This window comes from Pristis pectinata, chromosome 21, assembly GCF_009764475.1.
Source record: "Pristis pectinata isolate sPriPec2 chromosome 21, sPriPec2.1.pri, whole genome shotgun sequence".
Taxonomy (NCBI): Eukaryota; Metazoa; Chordata; class Chondrichthyes; order Rhinopristiformes; family Pristidae; genus Pristis; species Pristis pectinata.
The window spans coordinates 19,855,323-19,879,447 of record NC_067425.1 but is presented as its reverse complement, the minus strand read 5'-3'; the positions used below and the strand labels follow the sequence as shown (position 1 = coordinate 19,879,447).

General features: G+C 37.4%; 1 protein-coding gene across 2 annotated transcripts in view; it reads right to left on the bottom strand.

Moving 5' to 3' along the window:
• Positions 1-3,588, bottom strand: part of usp32 (ubiquitin specific peptidase 32) — a 124,208-nt gene extending 120,620 nt beyond the window's left edge. For both annotated transcript variants that reach the window (XM_052035776.1, XM_052035777.1), the window contains exon 1: positions 3,392-3,588. In XM_052035776.1, coding sequence (XP_051891736.1) covers positions 3,392-3,449 — 58 coding nt within the window. In that variant the 5' untranslated portion in view covers positions 3,450-3,588. The remainder of the gene's footprint in view (positions 1-3,391) is intronic.
• Between the last annotated feature and the right edge of the window lie 20,537 nt (positions 3,589-24,125).

Sequence of the window (24,125 nt, the reverse complement as noted above, 5' to 3'; positions counted from 1 at the left end):
CAAAGTCTTTCTTTTGGAAAAACAAAAACACCATGGATAAAGTAATGCAGTGTCAAAGTAAAATACTCTAGGTGCTAGGAACTTAAAAGAGAAAATATAATACAGTTTTCATGCTCCTGCACCCTTATTCGTGAATGCAAATCATATCCCTGCAAGACAGCTGACAATTGAAAATCAGTTTAAAGAAAAACTTCACCTAGATAACTAACTTTTTAAAAAATTATGAAACTACTGGATTGCCATTATAAACTCAACCAGCTCACAAATACCATTAGGGGAATGATCGAATCTTGGATTTTCTCAAATTGTTTATTTTGTACTAAAATTAAAATGATTGTGTCTACAGCAGACAAATAATGCTCTTTCTAAATCAATTTTTGTGACTCAGTGGAAAAATACAAGAGACAGTATCGAGCCAAGCTACATAGATCAAGAGGGACCTGGTTCATCTCCTAGAAATGATTTAATACCAAAATAATAGACAAGAGGCAACAATACCATCAATACTTATTTGTCATATTAGGCCACACTTGCAGTTCCCAGTCTGTCATGTGGGCAACACGCACACAAATCTTATTTCCCACATATTCACGTAGAAGATATATATATTTCAAAAAAAACAGGATGTCACATGGGTCACAGTGTGGTAATTGAGCCACACGTAACCTGTGGGTTGCAGCTTGAGAGCCACTGATTGAGAGAAATCTGGGTAATAGATGGAAAGGGAAGAACATAAATGTGTTTCTGCTCCTCATTGGTAGGCCTTTCCATGCAACAGAAAATGGCAGAATGGGTTAATGGCAGAATAATTCTTGGTGATATTGCCATTTAAGCCCTGATGTGAAGAGCCAGAATTCAACAGGTCTTACACCAGATTGAAATAATGTCTTCAGGAGAGAAGGAGAACAAAGGAGACAAGTTAGGAGATAGGGAATGAGGCATCTTAATATTCCTCAGTTGTATTCTTTTTCCTTACAATTCAGTACTGTGCTCTGGAAGAGCTGCAACATAGCCTGTCAGAAGAGACTATAAATCAAAAACCCATTCACCCTTTCAGATGGACTTTTCAAGATGAATTTTCAAAACACAAGTCAATGGTCATCAATGGAGTTCTTCTTGTTTTTAATGCCTTAATCAACATCATCTACTTTACCGTCACACCATGCTTCATGACTACCTGAAAAGCACAAACTGACATTACCGACAGAAAGTAATGCTTGACTGCGTGAACTGCATATGTGACATGAAGGCTGTATGAAGGATTATATAAAGGCTAATTCTTTTTTATATTATTCCTCAGCTTTGGTTTATTAGTACCAGTTTCTCTACTTAGTTTTAAAGTTATGGGACTGCCTAAGAACTGGGACACATGGAACTTACAGTGGAACTGCAATGGGAACTGTACAATTAATGGCACATTAAACTGCCACTGCATTTTAAAGCAACTCATTGTGTGAATCACAATAATGAGAATCAATATCACTAGTAAAGACCAAGATTCCAGTTTATTATCTAAACTGATGGTCCAACACATTCCACGCTGCATTGACATTTACCACTGCAATTCTTCTGAAAAAATTTTTACCTGACAAACACAAGCACTGGGCAATTCCCTACAAAACAAAGCAGTAAAAAAAAAAGAGCCTAATACACTTGAACCATAAAAATGCATATTAAGTAGGAAATCATTGGGAAGCTACAATCAGCTGCATCTTTAAGAGCTTCTCTGGATTTACCTCCTCACATAAATATAACAAATCTCATTTTCGAATATTTGAGTTACTTGCATCACCCGAATAAACCAAGAGGGAAAATGGCTCCTCTTCCAACTGCCTAGAATCTATTCATAAATACAACAAATTGCAAAAGACTGGATGTGATGCCAATCAACCAAAGGCAGCCCATTTAAAAGTGTTGGTCAATAAACTGTTAATATGATAATGATATATGAAGGGCAATGATCCACGGAAAATATGTCAAAACAGAAAAGCTGCAAAAGGAACTGTTTAGAATATGATCCAAATCATAACGTTGCAGCTTCTGTACACATATTGAATATTTTGAAATTCACAAAGATAGAACAAGAGCTTCCTCGATTTCTCATTATCTTTGGTAATTTTATAACGTTCACAAATAGAGTTCTTTTGTGCGGCTGAGGATAGGATTAAAAATAACTTATGATAACTCCAGGACCATCATGTAAGACTATGACCAATCTCATCCTACAGGAACTCCACGTTTAATTCCAAAGCTAACTTCCATAATACGATCGGTCACTAACGATTAGTAAAAACTGTTTGGTCTTTAAAATATTTATATGTTGTATTCGGTAAGTTTTCAATTACAGCTTACTTCGCCCCAACTGTGAAATGACTTGATAATTCCACCTATATTAGAATTATGGTTACTCACTTCCCCCACCTATCCCCCTCCCAATAATGGACAAATAAAATTAGAAACTTGTTATCTCATTTCTTACAATGCATTAAAGAGTTGCGGAAGCAGCTAAGTAAATGAGAACAGAATCCATCGGAAAGTGACAGTTTGCTGCAGAACTCAATGGTGTCCACAAATCTGCGTCACTCTTGGCTGCGGTACCCCTCTATCGTTAATATTTCGTCGTAAACACGTCATTAAGAGGTTAAATCCTGGCTGCTTCAATCGTGTTGCAATTAATACTCGGATTTTAGAGACAGGTAGGGAAACCTGGTAAGTCAGGTGTTGGCAACTTGTTTTAAAGACTGAAAGAACGTTCACTGCTGGGGAATACAATGGTTAATAATCGCAATCATGTGTTAAAATTTACAAGGATGAAGTATCTAACTCAGAGATACATGTGCGCTCTCGAAATTAATTCCATGGCAGCCAAGTGGTGAGAAATCCCTCGTTATGGAAACACCCTAACGCCATCACAGAATTAATAGATTCGGGTTATTTAGTTTACCATTATTCTTAGTTTACAGAATTTCAAAGCATAAACGTTCCCCTCTTGCGATTTCATGAAAACAGGGAATAAAGCCCCTGATCAACACAGACCCGCCCTTTAATACCGGGTTTGTATGCAGACGAACAGAAACACTCGATTTAAAAAATACACGAGAAACAAAACGAATATTCCCATTTCCTTCTGGTAGTTGTCAATTCTGACACTTTAAAACCTGGATTTAAAAAAAAAGCAGATCAGCGTCATGTTGAAAAGTCCCCCCACCCCGAAAGGACGGAGTTTCCCTGTTTTCACTGACGCGTGTAACATCCCTTATCATTCCTCTCATGGTGGTGTGATGCCACCTCGATCCCGCTGCAGAGCTCAGGGGGAACCCCAACATTCAGCACTGGTTTGTATTTAAAAGGTTGCCTTTTAAAAGTAAACAGAATAAAAAATAAACCTCACCTCGTTTCACCGCTTCATCATAGGAGAGAAATCCTATCCTTGATTCCTTGGCACCCATTTTCCCATCATCTCACTCGTGTATTTTATCTCTACAACTGCTCCTCTCCCCTCACTTTATTCTTCTCCTTCAGCTTGTACTTTTCCCCCTCAATCGAGACCCGGCCTCGGGTTTGTCCACAACCTCCATAACTGAGTCACGTGACCTTGCGCGGCATCACGTCGGCCCGAAAACAACGGCAGCACCGCCGAGTGGGGCGCGCGCATGCGCACCTTCGCGTTCCCGCCTGCCTTCGCCTTCTTCCTTCCCGCCCCCCCTCCCTTCGGCCATGTTGTGAGCGGTGATGTTTCTAGATGCCTCTTTAGAAGTCGGTCAGTTGCTATTAGAAGCATAACTGTAACTAGTTTTGCCTGACTCAACGTTATCTTAATTAAAGCGCAAATAGGTAATGGAGTAAAAGGGAATCAGAGGCGGCAGGAGACATTTTCTTTTTGCCCAGAGGGCTGTTGTGATATGGTATTTACTTCCTGAAAGGGTGGCTGGAGTAAATTCAGGTCATGCTCAAAAGGGACTTCAAAGGGGCAAATACCAAAGGTTTATAGGGCAGAGAGTAGGGGAGTGGATTGGTTGCCTTTGCAGTAAAGGACCAGCACGTTCACATTGATTAGACTGTGTCATACCATTATTTTAAGAAGCTGAGTGGTATTCTGTACTAGTGATAAGGGGAGATTAAAATTAATAGCTTTATCGTCGTGAAGGAGGAAAAATATTTTTAGATATTTGATGTCCTGACTCATACTGTGCTCTGTATCAGAACGTTAATAGGTTGGTGCATTTGGCCTTGGAACATAAATAACTAAAGCATTTACAATATTTTAGGACATTACAATTTGAAATGTACACAAAGTACTCATTGTTTCCAGTAGTATATATTTCACTTTATGTAAAATTGCAACATTTGGATTCTGAACTCAAAGCTGTTTCAATGAGCTCTTCCAGTAAAAGTTTACATGATATCATAAAAACTAATTCTTAGAAGTAAATTTATTGTGCTGGTAATGTTATATGGTGATCTTAGTTGTCAAACCAATCAGTCAAATTTAATAAGCAGCAAGTGTACATGACAATCAAAAAAAAATGTAAACTGACACAGCCCTGCAAAGTTGATTTCAACAATAGCCCTGACATTTTCAAAACATTTAGTTGCAAGGAATATTGCTTAATAGTGTTTGTTCAGTTTTGCTCGGTGGAAGCGCTTATCTCTTTAGAAGGTCATATAGTCAGACTTAAACATACTACAACCCAATTCCGAGGGTGTTCTTAGAGAGCTTTTTGTTATATGAGAAGTTAAATCAAAGCCCTTTTTGTCAATCTAGATGGATATAAATGATCTCAAGGTCCTATTCAGAACAGTGGAGGTTATTTTTCCTAGATCCTGGCCAAAATTTGTCCTTCAGTAAAGACCTATGTTAGATCACCTCTTAGTCTTCTCAAAAGAAAAGAGGCCCAGTCTACTCATCCATGCCTGATATGTACACCCTTGCATTTCAGGTAACGTCCTTGTCAATCTTCTCTGTATTCTTTCCATTGCTCCCAAATCTTTTATATAACAAAGCAACTAGAATTTTACACAGTACTTCATTGTGGGTTAATGAAGATTCAATATATATCCAGCACAACTTCAATTCTATCCCACTAAAAGTAAAGCATACTGGTTAGTTTACTTTTGTTAAGGTCTAGCTAACCTGTGGCACAATGTTCAGTGAATATTGTTTTGCACCCTATGTTCTTTCCAGCATCTCTCACCAGCATCTTCCAAGTAATAATTGACTTTACTATTCTTCTTCCAGAAATGTACTAGCATGCATTTATCTGTGTTGAACTTCACTTGCCAATTATTTCCCCATTCTGCAATTTTCTTCATGTCTTCCTGTGACTTGTATTTCTCAGGGTTATGACACACATACATACAAATGAGCTCCATAAATATTATTAAATTCAAATGAGAACCAAGAACCAATCTTGGGGGGAGAAAAGCCTGTTTACATGTATCTCCCTACAGTAATCAGACACCATTGTCTCCTGAGAACACAGGCTGCCAGTTTTACTGCAGGAGGCTACTTGACAGAGATGCTTTGGAAATTGACAAGCAATCACTTCTCTTGCAACTATATTAAACAATGTAACATCCACTGATACTTCAAGGCAATCAAAACCAGCCACTGAGCATGGGATATCCTGATTCAGTACCATTGAAACTGGGTAGGGGAAGACGATAAATAAACGTTCACGTTAATTGGCCCTCATCAACACTATTCAGTACAATACTGTGAAGATGTGGTTACTGTATCGAGTGATTTTGTGTTTTTTCTGACTTATGGACAAAATCGACTTATGGACATCTGTAAAACAGAACCTGTTCGTAACCCAGGGATGGCCTGTATTGATTATCCTTCTCTCTCTCCAGTTGGCATCATCCACAAATTAAGAAATAATGTTGAAGTATAGTTGACTGTATATGGGAGATGTGCACCTCTGATAAGGCCAGAATTTAATGTCCATCCCAAGGGTGGACAGCCTTTTCAAATTAATCCAGCCATTAGATAGAAAGTTCCAGGATTATGCTGCAGCTATGACAAAGGAGGATGTGTGCCTTGAAGGAGAATTTGCAAATGACGGAATTCCATGCACATACTTTCTTTGTTCTTCCTGGTAGAATTTGCGGGTTTTGGGGATTGCTTATAGTTTTGAGGATTCCATACCAAGATATTGTATCTAATGGATGATTGAAAATAACCTAACATCTTGTTCTGGGAATAATGTACTTAGGAATTCCAAGACCAGTGTGTTGATTCATTTTCTTGCTTACTCTAAATATGTTTATTTCACAATCACAACTTGGTCTGATTGGAGACATTCCAGCATGGACCACAAATTTATTTACATAACATGGCTAAATAATATGATGTGTTTCAAATTGAAATATTCAAGGAAAATGTATTATGTTAGTAATTTTAAGATTAATTCAAGACTATTTATTAACTTTTATTAACAATCCAATGAAACAAGATATTAAAATGAATAGAATATATATATATAAATGTAAAAAAAGGAGAGTAAAAATTAAGCCTTATGAAAAATTCTAAGGTGATATGGCTGAGATGAGGGAGGGATATGCTGATATTCTAGGACATGTTGATATCAAGAAGGATGAGTTGGTCAGGCTCTTGAAGAATGTTAAGTGGATAAGTCCCAAGGTCCTGATGGGATCTATCCCAAGTTATTGAGAGAGACAAGCAAGGAGATTGCTGAGGCCTTGACAGAGATACTCGTATCCTCTTTAGCCACTGGCAAGGTCCCAGAGAACTGGAGAATAGCCAGTGTTGTTCCTCTGTTTAAGAAGGCCATTTGACACAAACCAGGAAATTATATTCAGTCCTTTGTTTCTTAATAGGCCAGTGACCCTGACGTCACTAGTGAAATTATTGGAGAAGATTCTTAGGGACAGAATCCATTCGCATCTGGGAAAGCATAGACATTAGTGATCATCAGCATTTGTGCAGAGGAGGTCATGTCTTATAAACTTGATTGAGTTTTTTGAGGAGGTGATGAAGACATTGATGAAGGTAGGGCAGTGGATATTGTATACTTAGGCTTTAGTAAAGCTTTCGACAAGATCCCTCATGGTAGGCTGATCCAGAAGATTAAGGCACATGGTAACCATGGTGACTTGGTAGATTGGATTCAAAATTGCCTTGGTCATAGAAGATAGAAGGCAGTAGTGGAGATGTTATTCTGACTGGAGGTCTGTGACCAGTGGTACCTAAGGATCAGTGCTGGATCTCTGTTGGTCATGATAAATATAAATGATTTGGATAAAAATGTAGGTGGGTGGATTAGTAAGCTTGCAGATGACAAAAAAATTGGCAGCATTCTGGATAGTGAGGAAGGTTGTCAAAGGATGCAGCAGGATATAGACCAGTTGGAAATGTGGACAGAGAAATGGCAGATGGAGTTTAATCAGGACAAGTGTGCAGTGTTGCACTTTGGGAGGTCAAATGTAAGAGGAAAGTAAACAGAAAATGATAGGACCCTTAGGAACAGTGATGTACAAAGGGACCTCAGGATACAGGTCCATAGCTCACTGAAAGTGGCAACACCAGTAGAAAGGGTGGTAAAGAAGGTGTACAGCATACTTTCTTTCATCGGTAGGGATGTTGAGTATAAAAGTCAGGAAGTCATGTTACAACTGTATAAAACTTTGGTTAGGACATATTTGGAGTATTTATACAGTTCTGGTCACCACAATATGGGAAGGATGTGGAGGGGGTGCAGAAGAGGTTCACTAGGATGATCCCTGGATCAGAGAGTATTAGCTATAGGGAGAAGTTGGACAAACTTCTATTGTTTTCTCTAGAGCAACAGAGGCTGAGGGGTGACCTGATCAAGGTATATAAAAATTATGAGAGGCATAGATCAGGTGGATAGTCAGAATCTTTCTCCCAGGGTGGAACTGTCAAATGCTACAGGGCATAGCTTTAAGGTGAGAGAGAGAATGTTTAAGGGAGATTTACAAATTTTTTTACACTGACTGATAGATCAGAATCAGGTTTATTATCACTGACGTATGTTGTGAAATTTGTTGTTTTGCTGCAGCAGTACAGTGCAAGACACAAAAATTACTATAAATTACAAAAATAAACAAATAGTGCAAATAAGGTAGTGTTCATGGACCGTTCAGAAATCTGATGGCAGAGCGGAAGAAGCTGTTCCTAAAACGTTGCATGTGGGTCTTCAGGCTCCTGTACCTCCTCCCTGATGGTAGTAACGCGAAGAGGGTATATCACCGCTCTTGAAGATGTCCTCGATGGCAGGAGGGTTGTGCCATGATGGAGCTGGCTGAATCTACAATCCTCTGCAGCCTCTTTCCATCCTGCGCATTGGAGCCTCCATACCAAGCAGTGATACAACCAGTCAGAATGCTCTCCACCGTACATCTGTAGAAATTTGCAAGAGTTTTTGGAGACATGCCAAATCTCTTCAAACTCCTAATAAAGTAGAACTTGGAATGCACTGCCAGGGGAAGTGGTGGAAGCAGATATGATAGCAATATTTAAGAGACATTTGGACAGACACATGAATAGGCAGGAAATGGAGGGATATAGACCACATGCAGGCAGATGGGATTAGTTTAGATTGGCATCATGGTCTGCATCAACATTGTCAGTCGAGGGCTTGTTCCTGTGGTATCCTGTTCTATGTTGAATCTCAATAGTGCTCTCTTTAGATGTTCTGAACAACACCAGGAATGTGAGTAAAAACACATTCGCTCATTAACATTTCTGTTAAATCAGACACAAAAGGAATTATCAAATTATCTGCTGCCACATCAAGCTTTCAACATTTATTTTAGAAGGTCTAGTTTGTATGGGTAAATTCCTCAATATACCTGTATTTATATTTTGTTAAAGGATCCGATGCATATCCTAGAACGAACAGACCTGGAATACTCTAAGCACCGCTGAGAAATATCTTCTGAAAATTAGATGATATTGGATATACAGTCTGTTGGAAATCCTTTTACATATTTGTTAAAATATGTTGCTCTGGTTTTCACATGAATGCTCCCACAATTAATCCCACAATCAATTACATTTGCCAGTCAGGTTACTTTGTTCAATTTGTAACAATCAAGTAGCAATCCAAACTGAAACATGGAAAACATAAATTTTTAACATCAGCAGCATCTCGCTTTCCAGAGTGAATGTTGTCTGAAAAAATAGTTACAGTAATCTATTTCAAAAGACAGTCATGGATCAAAATAGGAAAAGTTGAAAAGACAACAAATACACAGGAGGAGGAAATAGGAGCAGCATAGTTGCTGAAATGGAATTGGGCATGGATTTGAAGACAGTTTTAACAATCTGAACTAAGTATGCATGTTTAGGCAAGGAGGGTATCTCATAGGCTGGATCATAATCTTTAATGCATGATTGGCCACACAGGCTGAAATAATTCAAATGAAGATCTGGGTCCATCTTTGCCTTTGAAAAAGGAAACAGATGGACAAAGGTCTAAGCAAGTAAATCAGAACAAAATAAGAATGTGCAGTCATCAGGGATGAAACAAGACTGAATTTGGTTCAGTGGCTCAGCTATTTGCATTTAAATAGATATTGTGAGTGATTTTGCTGTTCTAATACCTCGTTAACAGACAAATTGATTTCAGTGTGATATCATGCTTTTATACTTTTGTTCCCACACTGGTTGATTCTTTATTTATTCCATATTTAAGAAAAAGCAAAATCCTTAAATTATAGCAGCTTCAAGTCCTTCTACTTCCAACTGTATTAGAGTTGAAAGGGTATTTATTGACAGTATATCCACTCTGCTTAATTCTGTAAAATTAAAAGCTTTATAATTGTTCATGTATAAACTGCAACATATACTTGCTGTGTGTGTACATAGATGGTGTGCTTAGGGTTGCACTTTTTGACTTGCTTAAAACATAATATTTAATTTATTAGTTTATTAAAATTATTTATGACTTTATTAAGCTATTTAATTGGGAGCAAGGACAAAGGTGCACACTGCAAAATTGCCTGAACCAGACAGGCTGATGGATTTCTATTTACAGCCTACTTTCTTTTCTCCACTTTTAAGCTTTGCATTGATGTGAACGCAACACCATTGTTCACTTCTTCTGTGTTCCAAAAATCAGAGGTTTCATTTAAGTTGGTTTTATGGAGTGTCTTTGGCTATTCTGACAAACGTGCAGCAGTGGGTTGCTACTTTGGAACTGTTGTTGCATTAGAATTGGCGTTTGTGTAAAAGTGCCCCAGTAAAACCTGCTTCCATTTCGATGAATATTCATATCATCACTGAAACATCATGTCCATTTGGTTGACACCATTTGCAGTGTTACAAAAAGGGGCAAATAAAACAATTTTGGATAGATGTCCCAATTTTATTCCCTAAAATACTTCTGAGGTAGTTACTTTAGAGTGAGATACAGAGGTAGTGTGGACATTTACCTCTTGTACAAAGAGATTACTTGGCTGCTGCTTTATGATTGGAGATGTGGACAAATTTCAGTGAATGCAAACTTTCTGCAGGTATTGAAGAAGGAATTGAACAATTTCTGGATCATGGCTAACATTGCTGTATGTAGAAAGGTGGTGGGTACAGGGGTCTTACTGGATTTTGTTCATTTGCCTTTGGCAGTTAGGAATTTGTCCAGATTCGTTTCTTAAAGTGGCCCAAAATAAATTGGTAAGTTGGCTTATTATTGTCACATATACTGAGGTACAGTGAAAAATTTTGTTTTGCATGCCATTCATACATATCATTTCATTACAACAGTGCATTGAGGTAGTACAAGAGAAAATGATAACAGAATGCAGAATGAAGTGTTACAATTACAGAGAAAGTGCAGACAGACAAAAAGGTGCAAGCCATAACGAGGTAGATTGTGAGGTCAAGAATCCATCGTATCGTACTAGGTGACTGTTCAATAGTCTTATATCAGCAGAATAGAAGCTGTCCTTGAGCCTGGTGGTATATGCTTTCAGGCTTTGTATCTTCTGCCCACTAGGAGGGGGGAGAAGAGGGAATGTCTGAGGTGGGTGAGGTCTTTGATTATATTGGCTGCATTACCGAGGCAGCGAGAAAGTGTAGAGAGAGTCTATGGAGGGAAGGCTGGTTTCTGTCATGTGCTAAACTGCGTCCACAACTCCATGCAGTTTCTTGCGGTCTCAGGTGGAGCAGTTGCCATACCAGGCTGTGATGCATCCGGATAGGATGCTTTCTGTTGTGCATCTATAAAAATTGGTGAGACCAAATTTCTTAGCCTCCTGAGGAAGTAGAGGTGCTGGTGAGCTTTCTTGGCCGTGGCATCTATGTGGTTGAAGCATGGACAGGGCTATTGGTGATGTTCACTTCGAGGAATTTGAAGCTCTCAACCCTCTTAACCTCAGCACTGTTGATGTAAACAGGAGAATGTGCACCACTCCTGAAGTTAATGACCAGCTCTTTTGTTTTGCTGACATTGAGGGAATGGTTGTTGTCATGACACCATGCCACTAGGCTCTCTTTCTCCTTCCTGCACTTCAAATCATCATTATTTGAGATTCGACCCACTACAGTGCTATCATCTGCAAACTTGTCGATGGAGACCCAACATCGGGTCATGCATTCGTGAGTGTATAGGGTGTAAAGTAGGGGGCTGAGGATGCAGCCTTGTGGGGTACCAGTGTTGAGAATGATTGTGGCAGAGGTGTTGCTGTCTATCCTTACTGCCTGCATTCAGTTAGTCAGGAAGTCAAGGATCCAGCTGCAGAGGGAGGCATTGAGTCCCAGATCTAATAGTTTGGAGATGGATTTGCTTGGAATTATTGTATTAAAGGCGGAGCTGTAGTCAATAAACAATAGTCTAACATAGGTGTTTTTACTGTCCAGATGCTCCAGAGATGAATGTAGGGCTAGGGAGATGGCATCTGCTGTAGACCTATTTCGGTAGTAGGCAAATTGCAGTGGGTCAAGGTTGTCTGGGAAGCTGGAGCTGATGTATGCTATGACCAACCTCTCGAAGCACTTCATGATGGTGGATGTCAGAGCCCACAGGCAGTAATCATTAAGGCATGTTACCTTATTTTTCTAAGGTACCGGGATGATAGTGGTCTTCTTAAACCAGGTGGGAACCTCAGATCGAGTTAGGGAGAGGTTAAAAATATCTGCAAATACCCCCGCCAGCTGATTGCACAGGATCCAAGGATATGGGCGGGGACACCATCTGGGCCAGATGCTTTCTGTGGGTTCACTCTCCAGAAGAATGATCTGACATCTGGAATGGTGACTGTGGGTTCAGGTGTATTGAAGGCTGTCAGAGCGGGCGGTGACATTCCATTCACCTTCTGTTCAAAACATGCATAGAATTTTGTCTTTTAGAGGGGAGAGACGTTGTGCTCATAGTGCGCATAAATTATGCCACAGTAGAATTGGAAAGGCTTACTGTGACTTGGGGATCTTTTTCTATGTGGTTGCTTTGAATGCTCATATTTATGCCTGTTCTTTTTCTTTAGATATTCCCAAGGACTAGCTGGAGCTTACTGTAATTCAAAAGAAGCCAGCATGTTATTACACCCAGTATCATGCACTCCATCAGTTGCAAGCATCAGCACAAGTACATCTACTAGAGGGATTTGAATAGACAACTTTAGAATGGTGCTGTCGGTGAAGATGGGAGTTGATTAGGTTGATTGTTGGTGAAGAGGAGCAGAATCCTACTGTCTTAAGGATAACCCATCTTCTCTATTGGGTGCTAAGTTCAGGACATAAACCTTGTGATCCTACATGTTTCAGAGGATAGCCATTACCTGTAGTCTGTTGAAAGTGGATACAGAGAAGTTATTAACTTGCATCTGTGTTATTCAATGCAACAGCTTCTTGGAATTGTAGCCCACTGTGAAGTGTGAATGTTGAGAAACTTTTGACCTGGAGCTACCTTTCCTTATCACTAAGATGTTAAAACTATTTTTGTCCTGGCACACAAATAAGAAGTAAATCTTTACAAGATAGGTATTAACTTTTTTTCACAAGACCTGCACCTACTAAGTGGCTGAACTGCTTCAGTTATTGTTTGTCATGTGCAGTATTCAATGGACCACCCAACTTCATCAATACCATTCTCCACTCTGATAGAAATATATATATGTTTAATATATAAGTTTTCAGATAATTGAAACAAAACAAGCTTCATATATGAAAGAATTTATTAGGTTTTGGTATTTTGAGGATTGGTTGCATTGCTGAATCTAAATTGTTTGAATATACAAATAATTCCTCACGATGCAAACTTTAACATTTATATAAACAAACCTTTTTCATTTGATAGTTCTCCAACCTTTTTAACCATATCCTTAATTTTATTTTCATTTAGATATGCCATTCCAGACAAATGACTATTGTTATAAGTTATTCTGTAAAGATGCTGCCCTATTGCAGGACAAAGTCACTTTTTCAGTATAAGACAACAAAAATCAGCAAAACCAGATGTGCTAAGCACTTTATATCACAGGGTTTGGTTGACCTTATAATGCTGCATCAATACTCTGCATTTTGAGATCTTGGACTGTGGTATCAGTTTAAAAGGACACAGTTGGGAAGGTGATAAGAGAGCTGGAATCTGTTTTTCTACTCAACAGCGAGTAGGTCATCATAATTCACAATGGAACTTCCTTTAAAGGTAAAAGAGCAATTTAAAGAGCCACTCTTTCAGTATGAAAGCACCAACAGGACCATCACCATATACTACACTCAGTAATAATTTCAACGTTCAATAAACCTACCAGTGTTAAATAGACTTTGTACTACTTAAGACACTGTTTTGACCAAAATCTAATATTTAGTATGCAAATAGATGAATCTTTTACTCACAATTCCCTTTGCATTTTGACTAAATCCTTGAGTGCAGGTTGTTGCAATCTTTGGATTAGTAACAAGTAATTCTTGGAAATAAGTCCCTCAAGTTGAAATCTGAAGTGAACATCAACAGAAATACTTTTAATCAAGTGAAGTATTCAGTCATCTGGAAAACTAGGTTTTGTTGCATTATCTTGGATTTTTTCTAGGACCCAGATTCAATCAGTTTCAGTGTATTGTATAAAGGTAGATTCATGTGCATTGACAGTTGCTAAACTGTGCTCTGTGGCAATATATTTGAGGTAATAGAAACGTATTTGTCATATGTTTGAAAGTAGAGCACAACAGGCTTTATGACCTACCAGTAACTAGAACTTATAAGAGAGCAAATGTGCCCTTTTTTTTCAATTTCTGGTTTTGCATTAAAGAATCAGGAGTTGGGTTTATAATAATGGTGGTAGAATATTAGCATGGTTATAAACCTCGGGTTTGGATGCAATTTTATAAATAGCTGTTTAACTCTTCAAGACCTGCAGAAAACTGAATTCTTCTAATAACATTGCAGCACTCTGAGTCGACATCCAAAGTGCCAAGCTGCCCTCGGAAGAATCCTGCCACCTTTTCTTCTATATCAGCAGGTTGAGAATTTGTGTTCAAGTTCAATTTCAGGACCAGAGCACATAATCCAGGATATCACTTCAGTGCAATTCTGAGCGCAACATGTTTCAAAATGGACCTGTTTCAATGAAATGGAAGACTGAGTCCCTTTTCTACCCACTTGGCTGGGCATAAAGGTCTTGTGGCACTGCATGAAGAACAGGAATAGGGTGAACAGTTTATCCCCTGATCTGTACCACAATTTACCTGCTAATAAAGCACATAGCATTTTATAGTATTGTGCTCTTTGCAAATTAGCTGCTGTTTTGCCTCATTACGATCTGGTTCATAAGTAGACACAAGAGACTGCAGATGCTGGAATATGGAGCAACAAACAATCTGCTGGAGGAACTCAGCAGGTCGAGCAGCAATATTTTTAACCATTTGGCAATAGTCAACATTTTTCAGCTTGTTACAAAAACCCAAATATAGCAAAGCTGTGGCCGATCTACTAGCTTTTATAATTTAAACCATTATGTTTCCCCCTCAGTTTTTAATGTTTGTATGATCTGCATCATCGATCATCATAGATCAGAAGCTTGTATCCATGTGACTAAAAAAGACATGATGCAGTAGTTATAAATTTATGAAATCATAGTCTACATTTACTATAGATTAATTCAACAAAGCCTATGAAGTTGATTGTGTTAATGGACTTTATTTTATGGCCTGGATGAGTCAGAGTTCATTGGATCTTCAAAGTGATCCAAAAGTTTCCATGTCAACGTAACTGGTTTAACTAGGAATAAAGCCATTTATTATCAAACAAGATTTTGTTTATATGTTAGTGCATGGAAAGCAAGCTTAGCAACGTCATCACTCCAGATCATTATCATAAAGCTTTTTTCACTGCTGTAAGCCACAGTATCCATACAGAAGACCGCTTTCAATTATTTTTGATCCTAAAATGTGGTATTTATTTTTGAAATGTTAAATTAAGTAATAAAAACTGAAATCTGCATTTTTCTGTAGCAGTGTAGAAAAGTGGTTCTCAACCTTTGTACTAAGATATATTTGTAAATGTTAATGACCAGTTCTAACTCTGTAAATATTTTAAGTGGAGAATTCAAGTATTTTGGTCCTAAAATACTTACTACATGTTACATGTCACAGCTTAAGATTTTAGTCAGAAATCAAGACCAGGAGGAAAACATTAATAGTATTGTCTTCTTGTGGATCACTTACTTGCAAAGTTTCGCATAAATGCTCAAATTAAATAACCAACAATACTTAATTACCAATATTTGTTGAATGAAGTAATGCCATATTTACATAGGAGACACAAGAAACTGCAGGAGCTGGAATCTGGGGCAAAAAAACTGTTGGAGGAACTCAGCAAGTTAAGCAGCATCTGTAGAGGGAAATGGACATTTGACGTTTCAGAGTCCAGGTGGAGGATCTCGACCATAAATGTCTACTGTCTTTTTCTCTCTACGAATGCTGCCTGATCCATTAAATTCCTCCTTATTTACATAACCCTTTGTGTGATTTTCTAATAATAAAAAAGCACAATTAACTTAATGCAATTCAAAAAAAAATTGATCACAGTTTTAATAGCACTGCTAAACAATAATAGAATCCCAATTAATTTGATTGATCCAATAGAAGATGCTCTTCCTTTAAATGTGAGTGGACCAAAGAAAAATGCTTTTATAACCCAGTCATATAATTTAAAATTTGCAGGAAGGTTGTGAAACAATGACTGGTGGAGGGAGAAAAAATAAGGAGGAGTTTGAGGCACTGATTTGTTGGGGGGGTGGTGTATATTGATGGGTGGAGTCAACAACTAAGGCAGCAATGAATGAATTCTGGGACAGATTCTTTTGAAAATCGCATTTTTTCCATTAATATGCTTGATTAATGCATTTAAAAATGAATTTGCCATCAAAATTATTAGTGACTATTAACATCCCTAATGTATGGTGTTTATTCTTTCTTGTATAATCAATGTGGGATTTAATGAGAAGTCTTAGATTACTTCTCTGCAATGAGTTTAATTTTGAAGTAATTGTCGTCAGCAAATATAAAACTTATGCTTAATGTCTGATCTGTTCTTCGTTTGAATCAAAGAGAGGAAACTGCTTTTGTACAGTTCGACTACATTAAACTGAATGATTCCAGTAGCATGGATATGAAAAGCAGGCTATTGTCAAACACTGTAAAATCAGATAGCTCTTTTTAGTATTCCGTTGATTATTATTGAAAGAGAACTTGACCAGTGGAGATTCTTTTTCCCATGGAAGACTTGCAATTTTCAGTGCAACTCTAAGTAAGTACCATCTCCGCCATGAGTTGGTTGTCTGGAAAGTAATTGCAGAATGTTAGTTGTAATTGATTTCTTAAGTGCTTCTTAAATTGTAGAATTTTTCTCTTTTATTTGTGTCTTGAGATTTATTATGAAACCTATCCATGTTATCTTTTGAATTGTGTTTGATCTAAAATATGTTTGAATGGAACAGTGTTTTTGTTTAAAGTGATTATGTTCCCTGTTTAGTATAGACAAATCCAGATCATTCAGCTGATTAAATATATCTTCCAGGAATGCAACACAAGAAGGTCATACATTGTTATGAAGAGCTATGCCAATTGAGATCTTTTTCTTCTGGAAAGCAATCAACTCACTTTTAAATTCTTATAAATGATGTAACAAACTACCACAGAAGATCTAAAGAACTGCAGGATGGTCAAGTAGATGCACGTTCTTAATGTCTATTCCCCAACAAAGAGAAAGCTTGAAAACATTGCTCAGAATTCACAATGTTTTGTGAAGATTAGTTATTAAGCTTTTTAGCTGATAACATGTGTAGGAACCAGTGGTTTCATGTTATGTGCTTTTGAAAGGATTCTTTGCACAATTCCTGAATGTTTTGTGTTATTGAAGCAACTCCTAATGGTTTTAATACAGCTTGTACCAGTTCAATCACACCAACACTGATTATGCAGTGTAACAAATATATCAAGAGTAATAGTAGTTGGCAAGTCTGCACTAAAACAGAACTGTTCTTGAAAATCACCTCATGAGAGTCACATTAACTTGAAACTATTAACACATTCATTTAAATAGATCTTGAAATTATATTAATACAAATACTCTAGCAGTAATTAAAGAAGAAATAAGAACTCAAACTAAACATGCCCTACTCTGAGCACTCGTAAAAATGCGGTGAATACTTAGAATGAGCTGCCAGAAGAAGTGGTGGAGGCAGATATTATTATAATGGTTAAAAGGCATTTGGACAGGTACAGATAGGGAAGGAATAGAGGGATGCAGGCCTAAAGTGGGCAAATGGAAATAGCGTAGAAAGACATCTTGGTTGCCATAGACAAGGACAAGGTAAGTGCCTGTTTCTGTGCTGTATGTTTCAATGATTCTATAGCCTCTCATGTAACAAACCCACCATTCCAGTGGAATCTGGTGAACCTTTGGTGCACTCCCTCTTTCAAATTGATATTGTTTCAAAAGTGGCCTATTCCTCTACTTCATTCATCCAGTGTCACAGGCTTGATCTTGGCTTTGTAGCCTTGGCTTTGCACTAGAATAGGCTCTCTAAACCCTGCTGACTTGTGTTTAATACAAGTCCGCTTAGAGCCCAAGTCAGACCAAGATTTTAATTACACCCAACTAATATCTCTTTCTTTGGCTCGGTATATATTAATTATACTTTTGTAAAGCATCTTGTAACATTTCTATACATTAAAAGTGGCAATGTAATGCAACCCATTTTTGGTAAGTAAATAGCTACACAATTTTCCACTGATTGATGATCCAAATTTTTCTCCTTGCCTATTGGACTGGAGTGGCTTCCTGAGCAATATTTATCTCTCAATTAGCATCACTGAAGGCAGCTGATCTCATCATTATCATTTGCTGCCTGGGACTTACTCTATGTAAAATGGGTGCCATGTTTACTTGGTTACTACTCTTCAAAAGTACTTCATTTTCTGTAAAGTGCTTGTGGACCTCCTGAGTTCATGGAAAACAATAACTAAATGTAAGTTGTTGCACTCTGCTGCTTTATATGCCTGTATGTGCTGAGGGGATATAGGAATCTGCCAGTTCACAATAAGTGAGCACTGTGGGCCATCATGAGGAAGATGATGGCAAGAGTATAAAGCTCACTGTCTCCTCAAGGTGCTATCAGGATTACCCCAGATTAGGTGACTGAGAAAGTTAATGCAATATTTGCCGCAGAGTAATCGTTCTCCCAGAGGAGGAAGAATTCAACATTCTAGCTAGTTTCCCAAGATCAGTGGGTCCTGCATTTCCCTCTTAACTCTGCTCTAGCATAACATGCTTGGTCTCACACAAAGCCTTTTTCCCTCAATCAGAAATAAACAGACATAATGTATTTTCTGATCTTTTGAGGTTTCTTTGCTCACACCAATAAGACATCAAGCAACCCAGACTAATGCATGCCACATCTTGAGCTCTTACAAGAATCCTATCACTGATATGTGTGTGTAGGGTCATTTGATCAAAAGCTTTTTGCATGCTGTCTACTTGGAGTTTTGTTTTTGAAGGCAGTGTGACTATTTGCCAGAAGCCCAGAAAAAAAAAGTTATTCCCTCTGGATTGGGAGCAAAGGAATTTCTCAATGGAAGAGATTATTTGAGGAGGAGGGACATTAGATTTCCAGCCCTTGTCTGGAAGAACTCATCTTGCATGTATTGACTCATTCCTCTGCAGTTCTCTGTAGAAGTCCATATAAATGGAACAGTTTGCTGTGTTCATAATGAAGTGAATTGTAAAAGAAACATCTTGCTATTCACAAGGTTTTCTTTTTCAAGCAACATAATTTCAATGGTGGAAACCTGAACTTCAATTTTCACGTGCAAGATATGTGCAACTGCATCATTTTCCTCAGTCTTACCTTCTGAAGCAATGATAATGAAACAGATAATGCAAACAGGAGTGTTGAACTATGGTAGTGGGGACGAGAAATATATTCTATCTTCTATCAAAGAATTTGGAACAAAATATGCATAGAATTTCCAAAGAGAATACTTCAATTAATTTTGGCTATCATAAATTTATTTTAAAATGGTAACAAATCAGAATTGAACAAGTGAACAACTATATAATGAACAAATAACAAAGTAAAACTTAGCTTTTCTATTCCAGAAATACTAAATGGTGCTTTTCTTACTAACCCCATGCAACACATTACATGCAGAGTTGATTTAAGTTAATACCTATGTGGCTTTAATCTTTGAGCTGCTAATATCACTTCTTACATCACTAAGCAGAATAAGGAGAGGGCAGGACTTAAAAACAGCAAGGTGTGGCATGTTGTGAAAGTTGATGAGTGGTTGGCATATTTGCATTCTGAAAGAAGTATTCTGCCATCATGTTGAGTTTACATACCTGGAAAAACGAACTTGAATTCAAGGCTTAATACAAAGGTAGGAGCTTCTAGTTGATAAGGGTTATTAATGACTTAAAAAGAAAACTGTAGGAAGAAGTTTAATTATTTTCTCTACGTGATTATGCAGCTCAGTTGGAATGCTTGCCTTTGAGTTGGAAATTTTTAATTATTCTGCCATGAGACAATCAAGCAACCAGCATTCAAACTACGATACATACCCTAGCCACCCCATTACTTACAACTTGCTAACATGATCATGATGAGTTACAGTAATTAACATTAATGAACTGTCTTAATTTATTGCTCCATTGGTCAAGTTTTGTAGTACTCTAATCATCAACAAGCTGTGTGAGAGACATGTTTCATACCTTATCTAACAGTAGAACCTGATCTAAAGCCACATTTCAGTAACCCAAATTAAATCCTCAGTACTTTACCAACAATAGTTTCTGGGTCAAAATGAATAATTACATCCCAATTAAAGGTCATCAGCCTGAACAAGTTAACTTTGTTTTTCTCTCTCTACCAATACAGCCTGACCTGCTGAATATTGGAATTTTCAGATTTCTAATATATGTAACTTGCTTTTGTATATAATATTACCTCATTTGGGCTACAGGAGAAACTTAAGCAAAGAAAAACAGCAGCAATGTCATGAAATTGCATTAAATTTAATTAAAAATTATTTAAGTTTAAGAATTTCCATCATTTGTTTTAAGTAATTATTTTCCTTTGAGTGTTGAAACAAGTTTTAATGGATGGAGTACCTGGTTGCAATGCAAATATAATACATTTATTTAACTGCTAATAAAGATCATTAAGTTTACTGCTATAAAACTTAACTATTAAATATTTCATCCACTGAAAACGGTTTAGATCCAGTGTGCTTCACCATTCTTTGTTACTTTATCCCTTCTTAATTAATTTTTTTTCTAAGCTAAAATTCCAGCTTTCTGGGGAGGAATGAAGAGTTTTAAATGTTTGGTATAAGGTGTCAAAATTGCCTTTCTTCCAAAATATGCACCAAATTCAGATTAAAGTGCAGAAATCTTGATCAACCCAGAAAGGAACACATGCAGATGAAATAATCACTGGGATACCACTTGATATGGGTATCAAGAAATAAAGTATATTATCTGATTGAGATCAAACTGAAGTTCAGGTGTAACATAGGCTTCCTCTTACATCGAATGGGGAGAGAATGTATTTGTAAGTAGCTGATGAAATAGGATGGAAAATGATTATAGGTCCATCACATAATTTGAGAATATTAGGAGTAACAAATGCAAAGGAATACCATATTTTTTTAGAAGAAAGGATCAGGTGGTGCTCATGAGATCATTAAACTTATTTCTGCAGTGCAAACTACCAAAGTTCAGGAGGTGGCAAGTCCTGCCAGGATGACATAGTTTTTCCGGCATCAACTTTAAACCCATAACTTGGGTATCTCCTGAGTGGACAATCAATTCATACTTTAAGTTTTGCCTTTGGCAGCATCAATCTAACTGTCATCTTTCATCCCCTTACCTTTAAGGGAAAGAGGTCTGCTGTTCTCAGCTGTTTTCTGTACCCTGCACCTTTCTGTTGAAAAACATTCAGGGCTCTCAATTGCTTTAACTTATTGCCTCTGCAATAGTTTCTGGATGCCTTGCCACAGCATATCTCAGTCACAACTGACCAAAGTGCATAGTCTGCTACTCTCTTAACCCCCAATTTTAGATGGGCTTAAATTTAAGGTAGCAGATATTCCATCTAATTCATTTCCGCTATAGGAGCTTTGAAGCCAAAGTACTTAATCAATCTTGAAAAATATTAATGGCTCAGTCTTTGCCAGCATCACGGATTGATCAGTGTAAATAGCTACAATAATGAAATACCTTTAGTGAGAAGAGGGGACAAATAGGGATAATTATCGTTTCCAAATAACCTTTACAGATTTTAAATGCCTTAACCAGCATCTTAAACATTACATTAATTATTGTAACAATCAAAATGCATTTATTGTAATAAATGTAAATAAATGAGGGATAAGATTAATTTTAGGTGAATAGGTAGCCAATGGCTGTTTAATGTATTGCACCATAAGGTTGGCATCTGCTACAAAAAGCAAAGTAATGCAGATATTGGAAATCTGAAAAAAAACAGAAAATGCTGGAAATACTCAGCAGGTCAGTTAGCACATATGAAGAGGGAATTGGAATTATCATTTCAAGTTCAGTTGAAAGGTCACTGGCCTTAGATATCTTTCTCTCACCATGCCTGTACTTCTGAATACTTCCAACATTCTGCTTTTATTTACCATCAGTGGGTAATTTCTAAAAGGTGAATTGGACTTCTAAACAATGTTGTTTTTAATAAATTACGCTTAAATTAATTTTATTCCCAATTAGTTTCTTTTGCATGCTTGTTTCAGTTACAAATATTATTAGCAAATGTAACATTCAAGCTGTGATCTCATTCAATTTATACTCTCATGCCGTTGCTTTGGAATCCATAGAAGGCGGGGCCTATATTATCATTTTGCTTACTCCTCTGTGAAAATGAATTGATGGCTGAATAATCTGGAAGGGAAACATCTAAAGATGGATTCAATTCTGCAGACTGCTTTCACAATAAGTTAATCCTATAATGATAGATACATGATCAGGTTCCTCCTTCCTCACTGTTGGCACTGAGGGAAAATGGATCTCATCTATACCAACTTATGATAGTAAATGCTGATGTTTCACATGCATGCTTGATGATATGAATTCTTGACCACCAATTTGTGATTAGCCACGAAGCCCATCTATGCATTTGGTTTTGTGAACAAAAATATGATATATGAGGGAAATAAATCCATTTATTTCCCTCCAACTTGTTCAGGTTTCACCAGGGTAATTTAAGAATTTGAATAAAGTTTTTGCGAAAGTTAGAAAAAAAAAGATATTGGTAAAAGTGATTAAATTTGATAAAAATGAAACTCCTAATCAGACCAATGAGATTTGGGCAATCATTGCAGGTTGTACTAATTATAATCACATCCTGAGAAGTTTTTTAATGCTACGATTTTTGCTTACTAAAACTGATGATGTAAATTGCAGCCTAATGCACAATGTTTATTTTAAAATACACCTTCCACTCAGGGTAGATATCATTTTCAGGGATTCAGTTGTTAATATGATGATGTGGCAAACTCAAGATGGATATTCGAGATGTTTGTCAAATGAGTTAGTTGATTTTGATCAGTGAGGTTGAATGAGGTGCAACAACTTACATCTAATAATGTGACGATTAGTCTATCTATCTGTAGAATACGTGGTCTTAATGATATTTTTGTCCAGTATCCTTCATTGACAAAGCAAGATGCCAATTCCTAGCATGTAGGTATATCACCATTCTTCTCCAGTACTATCAACTCCTGTAATGGAGTTCCAGGAAGAAGAGCAGAGGTAGATAATTGGTAGCAGTATCACCTTTAGATTATGAAAACTAAGAAAGTAATTAAATGTTTTCAGTGAATGCCTCAAATGGATCCATGGTGACAATGTAGTGCTCTGTCAGTAACCTGGTGCCAACAAGGTCCTGCTGCCCACACCGTTTCCCATAATAAGAGCTCATTGCCTCTCATGAGCTGAAAAACACTATGATGCTGGAGGATCTCAGCAGGCCAGGCAGCATCCATGGAGAAAAGCAGGCGGTCTACGTTTCGGATCAGGGTCCTGACCTGAAACGTAGACCACCTGCTTTTCTCCACGGATGCTGCCTGGCCTGCTGAGTTCCTCCAGCATCATAGTGTTTTTCATCTAGATATTCCAGCATCTGCAGTCCTTTGTTTCTCTAGCCTCCCATAAGCTGCTTTGTTCTCCAAGAGATAAAGCATTCAGATGTACTCTGTCTTTGGCAGACATTTCTGTGCCATTTTCTCCTATAACTTAAGTAAATGAATGGAAGGTATTTGAGAAATGATTGATTAAAACATTTTTACATTGAAGGTGGGTAGGGTGTGTGAAGGCCTGAAGTGGACAATAGTTGGTGATATTTAAATTGAAAATACATAGAATTAATATTCAATGAAAATTACTGAAATGCATTTTCCCTAAGTAGTACCATAGTGAGCTAACCAAGCTAATGCTCCCATAATGCTATTTTAATAAAGTATTTGTTTACATATCATAGAATAAGAAGTTAAAGTTGGTCTTCCTTGCTTATAGAGCAATCTTATAAAATACATGGTATAGACTTACTAGAATGTTTTCTTCCAGCTATTGAACTGCATTGTTTATAGCCTCATTTGATTCATCCAGGTTGGCTTG